The sequence below is a fragment of the Artemia sp. Qi Xiang Cuo genome, chromosome 7 (assembly GCF_049724085.1).
Source record: "Artemia sp. Qi Xiang Cuo chromosome 7, ASM4972408v1, whole genome shotgun sequence".
Lineage (NCBI taxonomy): Eukaryota > Metazoa > Arthropoda > Branchiopoda > Anostraca > Artemiidae > Artemia > Artemia sp. Qi Xiang Cuo.
The window spans coordinates 76,731,609-76,748,292 of NC_142800.1; the positions used below are offsets into that span (position 1 = coordinate 76,731,609).

The 16,684-nt window shown below is 34.0% G+C and overlaps 1 protein-coding gene across 1 annotated transcript in view; it reads right to left on the reverse strand.

Annotated features, from left to right (window-relative positions):
- The window catches only part of GCS2alpha (glucosidase 2 subunit alpha), a 131,676-nt gene that overhangs the window by 40,607 nt on the left and 74,385 nt on the right, over positions 1 to 16,684 (reverse strand). Inside the window, exons 4-8 of the mRNA XM_089092575.1 lie at positions 15,237 to 15,413; positions 14,242 to 14,337; positions 9,542 to 9,826; positions 7,613 to 7,714; positions 2,886 to 3,141 (exon numbers count right to left, since the gene is read on the reverse strand). Of these exons, the coding sequence (XP_088948701.1) occupies positions 2,886 to 3,141; positions 7,613 to 7,714; positions 9,542 to 9,826; positions 14,242 to 14,337; positions 15,237 to 15,413 (916 nt within the window). The remainder of the gene's footprint in view (positions 1 to 2,885; positions 3,142 to 7,612; positions 7,715 to 9,541; positions 9,827 to 14,241; positions 14,338 to 15,236; positions 15,414 to 16,684) is intronic.

A 16,684-nucleotide genomic window follows, 5' to 3' on the forward strand; every position in this document is an offset into this window, starting at 1 on the left:
ATTCTAATGAAAAACCCAAAAAGAGATTTTCAAAAATCTATGGGGGAATTGCTCCCTTCTCAATGGCTGCATGCGCATTTGGAACGGTTCCCTGTGCGGGATATCCCTTCAAAGCATTTGTTAATCCCTTTTAAAGAAGACTCGATATATGTGAGTGAGAATTGGGAAAGTGGTTTTTGGTATTTCGAACATTGTTAATGTTCGAAAATGTTTGCTGTGGCAGCGAATTATATTATAAGGAAAACATAGAAGGTTTAGGCAGACTTCCCGGGCAGTAGCGATTTCAGGCCTCATAATCTGGTGGGGGGACAAGCTATACCATACGCGTGTAAAAATATAGAACAGAAAGAATTTAATGTCAGATATCAGAAAAATTAGGAGGGGGAAGCTGCCCTCTCCCCCTGCCCAAGCCTAGAAACGCCATTGTTCCCGGGATAAAGGTATCTGCTATCTCTCGTTATTCTAATCCTGATTATGCACAACGTAGGTCATGGAAACACTGATTCTGTAGGCAATTAACATGGAATGAAGCTGAAAAAAATTCTATGTCAAGAAAGATCAGTACCATCTTGCATCTCACTTTAAAATAAGGTGGCAATACCTAGTTACAGTCTGAAGTCGTTAAAGAAAAATTTGTTCATGCTATTTGATATACTATATGAAGTATATTTCACACGGAATAATTTCTATAATACAATTTCCTTTTCCGTATTTATCAATCGTAAGAGACGCTGAACTTGACTAGTAGCCGAGAGAGACAGTGAAATCTGATGGCGTATGTGTATCGCAAATTGTAGGGGAGAGTGGAAATGCTTTTTTTTGAATAGGCAGTTTCTAATTAAGAGTCAGTTCTTTGTACATGGAAGTGTATTTAGACGTTTAAGATAAGGCAAAACAAACTCAGGCATCGAAAGCTCTTTAGGCGTTAAGGCACTTTTAGGCTTTAAGATGCGGTAAAAACAATGCTTAAGTATTAAAAGATCTTTCCCCAAAAATAAGTGAGGAAAGAGAATCTAACCCCGATTTCAGAAAAAAGGGCAAATAACGACTTTTGAATTACATGGCCAAATGGGTGCAGCCAATTCTTAACATCTTTCTTCGCTGTAATGTATTTAGTCGTTAATCAGCTTCTAAATTCAGTGCTTGAAGAATATACAATGACAACGCTGTTAAAGTCGGCTCCCGAAGTTAAGAAACGAAAATTAAAAGTCTCAATTTTTCATTATAACTGTAAGAACAAAACATGACTATACCTACAGTTTTGTGTTTATTATCACGGCCTAAGTACAGACTCAAGCTCAGTTCATGACTGCACTGAAAATTGGAGTGTTTAGAGGTTAGGGCTTTGTGTTTATTACGCGAAGTCTTTAAGCACAAAATATTGTGTTTATCATTACTGCGGCCAAAGTGCAGACTCGAGCTCAGTTCATGAATGCAATGGTACTTAGGACGTACACTTCCATACTGAACCCTCTAAACATCACTCGGTCATTTGAGATTTGATTGAAGGGTTTATTTGACAATGATACAGACACGTATTTATATATTAAAAATGATAAATGAATAAATTTAATTTGCAAAATGTCATAGGCGTGCAACACGCACGGGAGAGGGATTCAGATATAAATTATGGATTCAAATATAATATAATATAGGAATTAAAAAATACTGTGGTTATAATTTACAAACACAATCAAATCTATTGTACAGGATAAAATTTAAGTTCAGACTGTTTATTCTGTTTCAAACTGTCGATCAGAAAACCCAGCCCGCAAAAAAAAACGAGTCAAAGAAAAGAAAAAATATGTAACAAAAATCGAAACAAAAAATACTGAATCTTTTAAGTCTCACTTGGTGACTATTCAAATTAAATTAAGTTGAAAGTTTCTCTGACAATGTCTGGCCTTTATTTATTTTACTAAAAATCGGAAACCAATTGATTAAACTTGCAAAAAGCCAGAGACCTGTAGGATTTATGAGAAAAGGACTTAGACATAATTCGTGCAACATAAACATTGCGTCTAAACTGTTTATTATATTCTAAAAAGTAGATTAGAAAACCCAGCCCCCAAAAAAACAAATCAACGAAAATAACAAAATATGCGTATCAAAATTGAAAAAAAATGAAACGACAACTGAATTTATGCGAAATGTATCCCAACTTGTCGACTTGTACACTAAAAAAATGAACAAGTTGGGATATATTTCGCGTAAATTCAGTTGTCGTAACCTCTAAACACTCCAATTTTCAGTGCAGTCATGAACTGAGCTTGAGTCCGTACTTTGGCCATGATAATAAACACAAAACTTTAGGTTTAGTCACGTTTTGTTCTAAGAATTTACTACAAAATAAGAGTCCATTGAATTGATTAAAGTTACAATTTGTTCATACAGTTATAATGAAAAATTGAGAGGTTTAATTTTCGTTTCTTAACTTCGGGAGCTTACTTTAACAGCGTTGTCATTGTATATTCTTCAAGCACTTAATTTAGAGGCTGAATAACCATTAAATACATTACAGTGAAGAAAGATGTTAAGAATTTGCTGCACCCACTTGGCCAAGGTATTTCAAAAGCCGTTATTTGTTCTTTTTTGTGAAATCAGGGTTAGATCCTCTTTCCTCACATATTTGGGAAAAAGAGCATTTAATACTTAAGTATTTTTTTACCGTATCTTAAAGGTCTAAAAACGCCTAAACGCCTAAATACACTTCCTTGCACAAAGAACTGACTCTTAATTAGAAAATCCCTTAATCAGAAAAAAAAAGTAAAAGCATTTGCACTCTTCCCTACAATTTGCGATACATATATGGCTTTTTTAAATCTCCAGCGTCCGCCGCGTAAACCAGTATCTCATGATTGTGCTAATTATTTTCAAGTATTTACCTGAGGTAAAGGAGTAACACCCGTAAGGCCTGTGTATTGTTGTAGTACATCTTTAGGACCAGGGCCAAGTAAAAAGAAAACATCCATTAAACCGCTCTCTGATATGAAATGCACTTCTTTGTGAGGTCCGGGTTCTGAGACACCACCTGATACAAGTTTCATCAGCGAAGAGACGACACCCCCACCAGGAACATCACGCACGTCAACCCAAGTTTCTGCCGCATTTTGCCAGTATACGCCAACAGCACCTTCTTTTCTGAAAGAAAAAAACAATTTCTTTTTTTTCTAGAAAAAAAGAACAATTTTTAAAATTCTTTAAGGTAAAATTTATTTTAAACAACAGATCCAGAAAGTTCATAATTACAATTTTTTTTTCGATGGCCCATCATTAGCCCTTTTAGTCTCTAAGCATTGGAATAAAGAAAACATTAAAATATTATCATATTTATATAGCTTTTAAAGACTGTTTTAAGACTTTTTTTTATGAGCATTCGTACTTCAGACATAGAGATGAGGCTTGAGACATTTGCGAGTAAAAGGCTTCACGCATCTCTTATATTTGCTTCAAGCATCCAAACAACTTATCCAAATAAAAAAGGGCTACCCCCCCCCCGTCTACTGTTAACCCTCGACCTTAACCCTAAATTGGAAATCAAATCCTCGGCAGGGGACCTGCGTTGTCATTGCAGGGGACTTTCACTCCTCAGCACCCATACTGCCCGTTCAGCCCACAATATTCCTTCAAAAGACGGTATGTTAGAGTGCAAATCCCTCCCTCCTCCCATATTGATCTGAATGACCTCTCACAAAAAGTAGAATATAAGGGCCTCACTTCTAAGACTTCTGCCCTATTTGAGCCAAAATAATTGATTACAGCAAAACTCGGCATTTGACAACACAGTTTTTTCTTTTAAATCACACAAAGTAATACAAAGTTTGTGCAGGTTACTTTTTGCCAACATGTTCCATTTTGATTGAACTCTACTTACACAGCTAAACAAGGCTTATACATGCACCTCTTAATCTACAAGCTGTAACTCCCTCCCAGAGGATTTTTACGGGAACAAAGGAAGGTGAAACAAGTGCCATTTAATAGATGCACCAAGTTTCCTTTGTGTCTCTGATTGTGGCGCAGTAGTGTGGCGCAACATTTCTCCAGCTGTTTAAAGGAGATTTTATAAATTCAGAGCTAAGGTCATCAAACTAACCAGACATGAACTGATTTGATTTTTTAGCGTTTCAATGATTTACTTTTCGCCTTTTTTGTACTCTGTTTTCCCTCCATTTTTTAAATTAACCAGCAATAATTTAAAAATAACAATACTAATTACTATTACCAAGTCAAGAAGTTCTGTCAAGCAAATAAAGTTAAGTTGATAAAGTTAAACCAATTTAAACAGAATTAACAAATAAAGGTTAATTTAATTAAATTAAAGCTAAATTAATAAATTGAAACTAATAATTAACTTTATTAGACTAAAAGGTTAATAAAGGCGCACGGATTTGTGAGGTATTCAAGCACACAAGACAAAAATTATAAAAGCTTGGTAGAGTCACACACGATTACCTAAACGAAGCCAAACTTAGACAAACATGGTCCTACTGATACAGCTATCACAACTGCAAAGCCAAGTTTTCATCTGAGGCCTTACCGACAAACCACCACCTGAATCAGCTAGTTGGAGCAGTTTTCCTATACTGTGAAAAAAAGTTTCTTTTTGCAATTCTTCTCGTTGGTTTGACTTACCGTTTTTCCATGAAGTCCCATATGATATTGCCGCTTTAATATTATTCAATAAACCCCTTTTTAAGGAAATAAAATGCGGTGTTTTTGGGATATTTTGGATTAAAATTGTAAAATCAGAGAACACGGGGAACTGAAAATTTTCCTGCTTTCGTTGATCTTACTATTGAAGGTAATTTAAAACACACTGGTAAAACAGCCTCTCATACTATAAAAATGGTTCTAGGAAAAGGGTGATGCATTTAAACAACAATTATATAATATTATGAATCAGAACAGCATCTCAAATAGAAGCCGGCTTAATTAACGCAAGTTTGCGTTAATTACACTTGCTCCTAATGCAAGTTTATCGGATCAACCTATTTTGCGCCCCCCCCCCTTAAAAGTGGTCCTGGATCCGCCCCTTGCTCCAGCATTTTTATTGGGATGGGGGTTACAAGAGGCGTCAAGATGGTTAAGGAACATGGGCTATATAACAATTTACTCTCCATATTATTGGGGGGTAAGTGCCCTCCTTCCCCCAAACAACACCACTGTACACGTGCATAGATGTGTTGTGTGTGTTTGTTTTTTATTTGTTATTTTTATTATAAATAAAAAATTATTTTGAATCAAAATTTTGAGATATTTATTTTGTTCAAAAAACCTTGAAATGTCTAAGAATTTTGCCTTCAGGGTGGATACCACTCGCACAGTCCCAGTGTTAATCTTTTACTACCCTGCTATAATGTGTCAACCCCCCAGAAACACGAATAAAATAAAATAAATCGTAAAAATAAATGCCAGTAAATACTCCACATTAAATATTCTGCCTATATTTTAGAATATTCCAAAATTTCTTCTTTTCTTCATTATTTTTATTTGTCATTCTTTCTCTGTGTCTGCTCAATTTTACAGAACTGGGAATTTCCTGAGGAAACACGCAAAGCACCTTAACCAAATTTGAGAAGGTGACTAATAAATCATGGTTGCAGCGGCAGCTGCAACCTAGTAAATTAAAAAAAAAAAAAAAAAAAAAAAAAAAAAAAAAAATAGAAGCCGACTTGATACTTTTTAATATAAATTGATTTTTTTTGTGGTTGTGTCAATAGATAAATAATGTGATTTTTTAACATTTCAATTGCAAAATAAATTTTATACTAAATTTTGTTATATCTTATTTAAAAAAAATTGATTTAAAAGTTTATCATTAATTATTGCACGAAAGGAAATAAAATCTGAAGAGAAAAAAGGATGGATATTTATGTATATAAAGGAGGATGTTTATCGTAAAGGATATTTAAGAGATCTAATAAAAATCTTACAAAGTTAGTTTAAAAACTAAAAACACCAGAGAAAGTGTAGCGTCACCAACATATAATAGAACAACAACAAAAATCTTAAATTAACTTCTTAAATCAAAATCCAGTTCTTGAAGCATTATTGCCAAACTTCCTAGTTCTTTCAAAAAGGGAAATCATTTCTGACAAAATGGTTAATTAGTGTTGACAAAAGTGTTGCTGCAGCTATATAGTATTTGATATATTCCTCCTTTATGACAAGAAATTGGGATCTTTTGTGTCAAAAACGTGTGTTGACAAAAGTGTTGCTGCAGCTATATAGTATTTGATATATTCCTCCTTTATGACAAGAAATTGGGATCTTTTGTGTCAAAAGCGTGTGTTGACAAAAGTGTTGCTGCAGCTATATAGTATTTGATATATTCCTCCTTTATGACAAGAAATTGGGATCTTTTGTGTCAAAAACGTGTGTTGACAAAAGTGTTGCTGCAGCTATATAGTATTTGATATATTCCTCCTTTATGACAAGAAATTGGGGTCTTTTGTGTCAAAAATGTGTGTTGACAAAAGTGTTGCTGCAGCTATATAGTATTTGATACATTCCTCCTTTATGACAAGAAATTGGGGTCTTTTGTGTCAATTTGACAGCTATTTTTGGAGACTATTTTGACTACACAAACATAGAAAATTAAAGTAGCTAATTGTCTAAATAGTGTTTTCTCATGTTTAGGATGGGTGGTAGTGTATTTGTGAGACGATTTTATTTTCTTGTGTTGTTTGGTGTCTGAAGCCGGTAAATCAAATTCTTTTTGCCTTCTTCTTTTTTCTATCTCTTTCTGTAACCGATTTAGCTACTATTGCTTAAATGTTTAGTCCCTTACAGGCTACAGCCTCTGTATACTCTCATTGACGTATGTTTTTTTTAATATATGTAAACCCAAATTATTAAAGTAGAGATTTCCCTACGTTAGTTGACCTTACTATTAGTGATGAATTCAGACACACTGGTAACCCTGGGTTTCCTCCGCTACTTTAGGATCCATGTTATGCACTGCATAATTCGGATCTAAATTGTCCAGCATACGAAATCTTGGACCGACTCGGGCATCTCAAAGCCAGTTAAACAAAATCTATCGACAATTAATAATGTAGAATGCATTTTTAGTATTAACGTTTATTCCAAAGTAAAACATTTACTACACAACATTTATCGGCTCCTAGAAGTGTAAAATATATTTTATGCGCTGACATTCCTTCCAAAATAGGATTCATTTACTTCAAGGATTTAGCTATTCATGTGAATGAATAATAAGGAATATAGGTATAGTATAGCCATTCGTTCGAAAATAGAGCTTAGTCATTTAAAGAATTTAAACTTTGATTTTACGAACTCATTTAGCACTGCAGGGATCCTGTCAGGGTCGTGGCAAAAGGAATAACTTGTTGCAACCATGATGTATTTAATTAATTTTAGAGTTCGCTCATTTATATATCTGGGCTGGCATCTATAGATGGCGCACTTATTTTTATTTTTGGATTTCTGTTATTTGTTTTATTTTCATTTTTGTATTATCAACAGTAGCTATTTTCTGTCTTTAGCGAATAATATTGTTGAAGTATGATATCAATTTATAAAACTGATGTTAAACTTACAAGATAAAAGGTCTTTAGAAACTTTAGCGATGAAAACAAGAATAACGTACCCTTTAGCCATAACAAATGGAATAGCTCCGTATAGTGCCATAGGACTCCAAAGTTCATACTCGAAGACATCAAGATTGTACAAGCGATATGGGTCTCCATTTCTAAAAATGAATTATGAAAAAAAGAAAGAAAAGGTATGATTCAATCATAGAAAATTGTTTTATACACGTACTAGCCAAAGGGCATATCAGGTTACACGTAAAAAAAAGAGGAAAAGCCATAATGTACTCTTTCTGGCCAGTCAGAAAAAAAAAATTGCCCTCCTCCTCCCAAATACAAAGTTATAAGTTTTCTTGCCCACCCCCCCCCCCCCCAAAAAAAAAACTTTTTCTGAAAGTTCAAAGTAGATCCCCCAGGCGTGACACTGAACAGGCTATACTCTCTTGTAACAATCAGAAAGCAGCTGGACTCTGATTGAAAAAGTACTCCGGAGAAATATCGGCCTCGACTAAGCAGCCTGAAGTGGTTGGCTATGTATTACGGATACTTACCAATTATACAAAGTAAGATTAGAAGAGGATCCTTAAGACCTGGAAAATATGCATAGCATAAAATGAAAAAGGATATCATATAGAGTAAACAAGTTTTAACAGCAAAAACAAATCCTAAAAAGGAAAGCATAAATTAAATAGATAGCCTATATTTCTCTTGCAGAGTTTTGGAGTCTGTATAAATGAAGTGAAAAAAAAAAAAAAAAAAAAAAAAAAAAAAAAAAAATTACATGTGACCTTTACAGAGTAGATCGCAAGAGCTATGTGGTTGTTTTCAAGGGCAGAAATTTAGATTCATCTTGTTTTTTTTTTAAATTAACATGCGTTATTATTTCAAGAGGGCTTGTTCTACCCCAACGAAGGATCATCTTCTCACGGGTGACTTGCCTATATTTGTTATTATTTTTTTTTATTAAGACCTATTTTATTAGTTGGGGTTTTAAATTAGTTGTTGTTGGGACATAATAAAACAGAAAAAGAAAAAAAAAATGTTGTTAGGTAGCCGTTTTCAAGAGCTACGTAATATTTTGCGTTTTCTTTATTTTGTTTGTGTGTATTTGTATTTATCATTCCATATTCTTTAAGAGCATTTATTAAATGTTGCTGTTGAAAGGAATCGTCATAAACTAAAGATGCTTCTGAAGGACAATTTGGTTACTTCTATGTAAATAAGACATTACGTAACAAATTACGCGACAAATAATGAGCCTTTTTGGCTATCGGTATAAACAAAAAAGAGAATAAATACAAAATTTAGAGTCCCAAATAAATACAGTACTCCCTAGTCTTGCACTTCTATCCTTCAATTCACTGTTAGTGAACATATCACACCATAAAATAATTGGAGAAATGATAAAAACGGCAATTTGGGCTTAGCCGATAAAATAATCGGCTTAGCCGACAAAATCGGCTTAGCCGATTGGTGAAGTCACCGCACCAATCTTACATTTTTTAAATATGATAGAGTGCATCATTTTTAATCGCGCATATTTTCCTATATACTTTTTTTTAAGTCTGCTTGACGTTTATCGTTATAAACTAATGTAAAGAGCTTCAAAACGATGTATATAATTATTCTTTGTTTTCGGTAAAGTATAAATTATTTTAAAACCACAACGGGGTTTTAGGAGACAATGGTCCAACTTATCTGTGTAAATTTCAGTTCCTTTTAAGTGGCTTATTGTACATTGTAGTTTCTGTTCTTTTTATTTTGATTCTTCATCTATATTAATTTCTGTTGGTTTCAATATTACGAGTTAAATTTTTATTGTCTAAGTTTTAATGCTACACCTATGCTTGTTTTTCTGTATAATAAATCAAGAAACTGGGTGTACTCGATTCAAGAATACGATGAAAGAAAAACAAGAACAGGAACAAAAATATAAAAATGAAGTGATTTAAAAGGACGAAAAATGACAAAGCACTTTCTCGACTTACAGTGTGTCTCTCAAAGCCAATGAATCAGCATGCTCAGGAATTCCATACACATGGTTAGAGCCAGGAAAGCTCAAATCGACACCAAACGACGAAGGTCCATATGGCTTAGAGTCATGATGGCTTTTATAATCTTCTTCCCACATTCCTGGCTCTGTTTCTTCTGGATCGTTGCTGACAGGCACCTCTCCTGCAGGTTCTTCTGATGTTTGTTGAATTTCTTCAGCGTCCAGAGGTTCAATTTGAGAGTCTGTTTCTGGGTTATGCTCCATGGGAATTTCCTCAGGACTGGAATAGATTCTTAAATTAGCGGAAATAATACAAGTGTTAGATATACTAAAAGGAAAACTCTGTGATTATTATTTTGCAACCTATAAGTTACTTGATGTTTTCCCCCTTAAGACTAATAAAGGAACCACTTAGCTAGTTAAGCAAAGTAGTAGTTAACGTGTTGTGCAGGGCATAAGACACGGTCTTGAATCTCTCTCTCGCTCTTGAGGGAGGAATTTCTCTTTATAAGTAGGTATGTCCCCTATTTAATCATCCATGCTATCTTTCGGGCTTTCCTTCCGGGCACCTGACATGAGATAAATCTGAGGTCACTTGAGCTACATGGATAAAGAATACCAGCGGTCGTTTCAAATTCGGTCTTCTCTGTACTGCAATAAAATCAGATCAGCTTCTTTCCTTCTAGTATGAAAAACCAGTCCCAAAAAATTGGCATTTCCACAAACTCTGATTTATGGTTGATAGAAGAAGAAGAAGACTTTCAAAAAGAAGCAGAAAGGAATACAGCTATCCTAGTTTTAGATACTAACACACAAATAATTTGGATAAGAGAATGTCACGTAAAACGGAGTTTCAGGAATAATCTTACAGCGAAAATTTTAATTTCTTTTTTACTTAATATCAGAGATATGCTTGATTTTGCGTCTAACATTATTGCCTCTTTTGGGTAAAAGTTGATTTTGTAGAATAAAAATTTGAGGGGGGATGGGGGAGTCAGGCAGCCCCCAACCAATCGTCACGAAAGAGTAAAAACTACGGTTTTTCTCCGTTGTATGCCAATTGTCCAACAGGTTTTGGCGCTCATAAAAAAATAAAGTGCAATCTAAGAATAATCCCCACAGCAAGTCACACACGGTAGATACAGAAGGCTAGATATATTTACATACATGACTGATAAATTGACTCTCAAAATCATAAAATATTCTGAAATTTCTGAAAAGCTGCATCGATATTACACCAAAGCCACAAGTTACTTGCAACAACGTAGATATATGCGGACACAACCAAGTGAAAGGAGTACCACGCTATCTCTTGGGGGAGGGGGTCTTCTCCAAACTTGGGTGCAAGTAATTACAAATTGATTTAAATCGTTTGATTTCATCTAGAGCATCCTGCATCCAAAATCAGATCATTTGCAAATTTGAAATATTTGGGATTTCATAATTAAAGGTAGACATACTTCTGATCCTTAGAGGGAGGAGGCTATGAGAACCTTCTTACTGTGAGGGAAGAACAGTACACATTTCGGTCAAAATTTTATAAATTTACAAGGAGTCCCCTCACACTATCCCACACGTGCAGTCACAATCATGATAATGTCAGTGATATGGTAAGAAACAAATGGAACTCAGAGAGGAAAGAAAATAACAAAATGAAAAAATAAATAAAAAAAGATGAAAAAACGAGGATTTTGTCAGCCAGTGGCGAACCATCAAGAAGAAGAAATAAGCAAATATTTCGACAGGGACCTCCGCCGAGTAGAGCTGGAATCAATGAAAAAGAAATCTACCAAGATGATTGAGCAATAATCCTTTGTTTTGCTAAAGCTCTAGCTGGCCTACAAATTCGTTCATCATTTGATGTGCAAATAGGTTCTTTCAAGTTATACCGGGTGAAAATATTGATTGAGTGCTTCAATTTAAACTGTCATAAATTGGGCTTAATGAAGTATCTCCAGTATCTCTATTTATTGCTAAATTTTGGTTTATGAAATTTTTTTTATCTCAATCACCTATTTAAAAGTTTGTGGTTGGCCATTTACAGTAGATATTAAGGTTGCCTCGTCAAAAAGAATCAGATGGGTCGTATTTTCGAAAATATGCAGGGCCAATGCCGAATCAAAATTGTCATTGTTATATTTCAATCTCAGGGACTTATCTATTGAAATTTTGTGTTCATAAGTCCCTGAGATTGAAAAATAACAATGACAACTTTGATTCGGCATTGGCCCTGCATATTTTCGAAAACCCGACCCATCTGGTTCTTTCTGACGAGACAACCTTAATATCTACTGTAAATGGCCTACCACAAACTTTTAAAGAAGTAATTTAGATAAAAAAAAATATACATAAACCGAAATTTAGCAATAAATAGAGATACTGGAGATATTTCATTAAGCCCAATTTATGACAGTTTAAATTGAAGCACTCAATCAATATTTTCGCCCGGTATAACTTGAAAGAACCTATTTGCACATCAAATGATGAACGAATTTGTAGACCAGCTAGAGCTAAAGCAAAGCAAAGGATTATTGCTCAATCATCATGGTAGATTTCTTTTTCATTGATTCCAACTTGGTTCTTATTTAGTTTTTGTTCTGTCGTTGTAAGGTAAACTTCGAAAGGTTCGATTTTTGTTGGTTTCTTTTTCTTTTCTTTATTTTTTGTTTAGCACTGAGGACGACTCAGCGGAGGTCCTTGTCGAAATATTTGTTTATTTCTTCTTCTGCATGGTTCGCCACTGGCTGACAAAATCCTCGTTTTTTCACCTTTTTTGATTTTATTTTTTATTTTGTTATTTTCTTTCCTATCTGAGTTTCATTTGTCATGTATAGCCAGTGTGGTCTTAGAATGTATTTATATGGTAAGAAGATTTCACACACAATTAAAATTTAATTATCAAGTATCATACCGAGAAATACAATTGTTTGGGGTATGCACATTTCCAAAAGCCACTACAAGATAATGGTTTACAGAACGAAATAATTTTTTGCCGATCCTTTTCTCAGTTTTGTTTTACCTTACTTGATGTAAACAGAAAATTAAATATTATTTAATTATTAGTTTTATTTTCATTTTATAGCTACTATTTATATTATAATTATTATAATATAATATATTATATTTATATTATAAATAATATTTTAATAATATTATTTATGAAAAATATTCTAATAATAAATTATTATATATTATAATTATATTATTTTTATAACATAACTGTTAATTATATAATTTATTATTAAAATAAAACTAAATAAAACACGTTTTTTCTACTCGCGGCAACAGAAACGCTACGCCGTCTTATCAAAAAATCCTGTTCTAGGCACACTTATCATGTGCAAGAGAGAAATCCACGTTTTGTGCGCGCTAGAACTGAAAGACAGCCTGCGCGAATATTTAGATAAAAAAAAAAACATTTAGTACATATCAATCCAACGAACAAATAACATGAAATAACAAATATATGCAGAGAACCGAGAGAATTTGGAGGGAGGGCCTTCAAATCTGATTTTCAGTAGTATTTTTGAGATCAGTTTCGGGACCCGTTATGTTTGCCATGAAAACCTGTAAAAACAAGACAAGTAAAGGTAGGATACACCCTTGAGGAGTCTTTATACCTTCAGGAAGTTTCTTGCATAATAGTCCAGCCTTAAGTCAATCATATTCATTCATTTGATTGATGCATTTAGCACGTTTTTAATGAAAGTTGCCCTCCCAAAAAGGATTAACAGTCAAAAATAGCATTTTCCTTTATCTTTCTTTGAAGAACAGCTTGATCAGCTCCATTCTAAATATAATAGACAAATTACAATCTATTTCAGCAATTTATATATTTTGTTATTTTCCTCGTTTTTCAAGTTTTTAGACTGAATATGTTTGAATTCTGAACCAGGCATGTACGTAGAGAGGGGCGGGGTTTTAGGCTCACACCCTCCACTCTAAAAAAAAACCCAGGATGTTTACGATTTCACCAACATTATCATGGATTTTCAAAATAATTTGCTCCTTTGCATTTGTTTTCACAGAAAATTTGTCCCCCCCCCCTCCACTCCTGAAGAAACAATCCAGCATGTGCGCCTGATTTTAATGGCTGAACACTGACCTAAAAAAGGGTCAAAAAAGAAAATAGAATTTTCCCTGAAGAAGGAGTATTTTTAGGATTTTAACTGGGTGTTATTCCACTTAGACACACGGCAAACTTTACACATTTTAGTTTAATACACAAAAATTCTAGTGGGAAGGGGTAGATGTATTTTCCAAAATCTAGGAGAAAAAAAAGTTTTTTTTCGATAATTTTTCAATGAAAATACGAAAAAAGGTATTTTTAAAATAAAAATACCAAAAAAGGAATTTAAAAATCTAAGGGGAATTAAACAATCAAGGGAAATATATTAATAGCCGAGGGTATCAAGTTGAAACTTTCAGGGCGTGTAAAGGGCTGGTTCAAAAGGCAAATTCAGTACCCCCCCCCCGTTTTTTGTATACAAGTCCGGTCGACATTGTTCGGCACGAGTCAAACCAAAAATCTCGATCATCCCTTCGTATTTAACTTTTAGGATTTTAACTGGGTTTTATTCCACATAGACACACGGCAAACTTTACATAGACTACCATAACTATTTGAAAGCTTTAAAAAGGCAAATAAAAGCACGCAAGGACTCAAAGGGTTAATAAGCCATTAAGACATCGTACCTCGAAAGTAAGTTTCCTATCCATGAAGCCAAACGGTGAGTAAGGGAGCCCGAGCTGCCTACAACCTCCGCCACCTTGCTTATAGCTTTCCCTAACCTGTCAAAAATAAACCCATCACATCCTCTTAACTAAATACATAAAAAACAGGGCAAATGTAGCCTACGCAAAAAGTTCACATTATTAAAAATTCTGAGGAAGCTTTTTTCCCTCAGTTAACAATTCTTTTTCTTAGTATTTATGAACGTTTACATATTGAAACTGGCTCTGAAAAATATTAATCTCTTTCTGGAGCATTATCGTAAAAGGTCCCTAGGAACTTCTCAAGACTTGTTCGATAAGATTTGATTTGTATTTTTGTTACAAATTATTTTTTACAGACCTGTTTTTTTCTGTATTTAGATTTTTTTATAGTCACATAAAATTTTCTCTGTCCACCAAAGGTTAGGTGCTCGAGATTATTAGTGCTCTAGTTGCACAATCAATCAACAATAAAAAATTGAAAAAATGATGATACAGTTTGGTATGATTCTAATGTACAATATACATGATGGAAAATTGTTGAAACTCATTGTAGTATGAAATTGAAAAAATTAACCTAAAAAAAAAATCAGGTTTTTAAATTAGCTTTTGAACTGTTCTAAATAGTAACATTCAACAGTCGGTAATTTTTTTTTTCATTTTTTGGTATAAAGTCTTTTGGAATTTCGGCAAATCCGTCTAAAGCTATGACTTAATGCAATGTTTCTGTGGTAAATACCTTAACAAATTTATAAAAGTAGTATCAATTGGTTCATCACTGGCCCAAAACAAAACAAAAATTTTTAAAACTGAATATTATGAATGGAAGTAGAGAAAAGCGCATTTTTATCTGGAGCATAAAAATATACGAGGGGATAGGGACCGTATAGTGGTTTCAAGGGATCTCAAACTCAATATTCTACCTTCCCCATTTCCTTTTAGTAATATAAAATAAACAAAGGAGAAACAAAACTCACAGTGTTTTTCGTGTTCTGTAATGTTCAAATTTAAACATGCCTCTTCCATTCATAGTTATAACATGACCATCTTTGTTGAACAAATCGAGACGGAATGGGTTCCCTTGAATAGCCATACGGTTTACAGCATCTAGTCCAAGAACTATGTGGTCGTCTTTCTTTTCAAGCAATATGATACTGAAAAATAAAAATCGTTAGTTTCAAAAAGCTGGTCCACAAACCTACCATCCCCTCCCCACGCATTTATTACCCCAATAAATACCAAATAATATAGAAATACACTAGAGTACGCAATAGGTAAACAGCCACCACAAGATTAGAGGCGATAAGAGTAGTAATCAATCATTTTAAATAACGAAGTTTAAATGCCTGGGCTTTCCCAGTTTCAAACATCTTAGGAAACCTTCGCTGGTGACATGGGGGTAAAAGTACAGGAAGCTTACTAACACATATCACGTCTGTAATCTATAATAAATTGCTTTTTAGGGCCCCACCCCTCTCCGCCTGCTTGTTTTAGCTTAAAATACGCATGGGCATAAAAAGAAGCAAAGTAAAAAAAATTCTTTAACGGGAATAAAAACTAAAAATCTCTTTTTTTCGCATCAAGCAGATTTTCGAATGGCCGAAGTTGGAGCGCATTAGAACCGACCTAGAGACGTTGCTAGTCTTGCGGTTTATAGTAATTATCCTGCCAAATGAAGCAAAAACTAGATTTACATTGCTTAGACATCGTTAACTGCAGCAGCAACCCTTTGTTGGCAAGGAATTACCTCTAGGAAGTGATGTCCGTGATTTGCAAAGAAATTCAATATTGAACCACCATCGACGGAGTTATTCGCTTGTATCCGTCGATGACGGTTCAATTTTGAATTTCTTTGCAAATCACGGATATTGGTGAATGACCCACGTTTATTGTTGTTAGGTATTTGGTTTTAATTTTTAAAATTTTTGGCTTTTATTGATTATTATTATCATTTTGTTTTTTGGATTTTTTCATTGTTTTTTTTTCGCATTCACATTGACTTTCCGCGTTTTATTTGTTGTTTGTGCTTCGGCACTCGCATTGATTATATTTTTTCGTTTCGCACTGAAGAAGAGAGGCGTTTGTCCCCTCGAAATATTTGCTTTGTTGTCTTTTTTCAGTATTTTCATTTGGCCTTTAAAAATCCCATTTTTGCTCGTTTTTCTTTCTTTATGGAGCATATAACTATGTAGAAAAGTTATTTTTCTGAAATAAAAATTGTTTTTCTACAAATAAAATTATTTTATAAGAAAAACAAAGGGTGAGATGATTAGGACACATTCTGCGGATGAAGGATGACAGATTGCTAAAGATCGTCCTGGGAAGGGAAGCGGTGGCAAGCAAAGATCTAAAGAAAATTGGCACTTCTTGGGAGGGTGTAAAGAGGGAAGCTTTGAATAGATTGTGATGGAGGGGGAGCATGCGT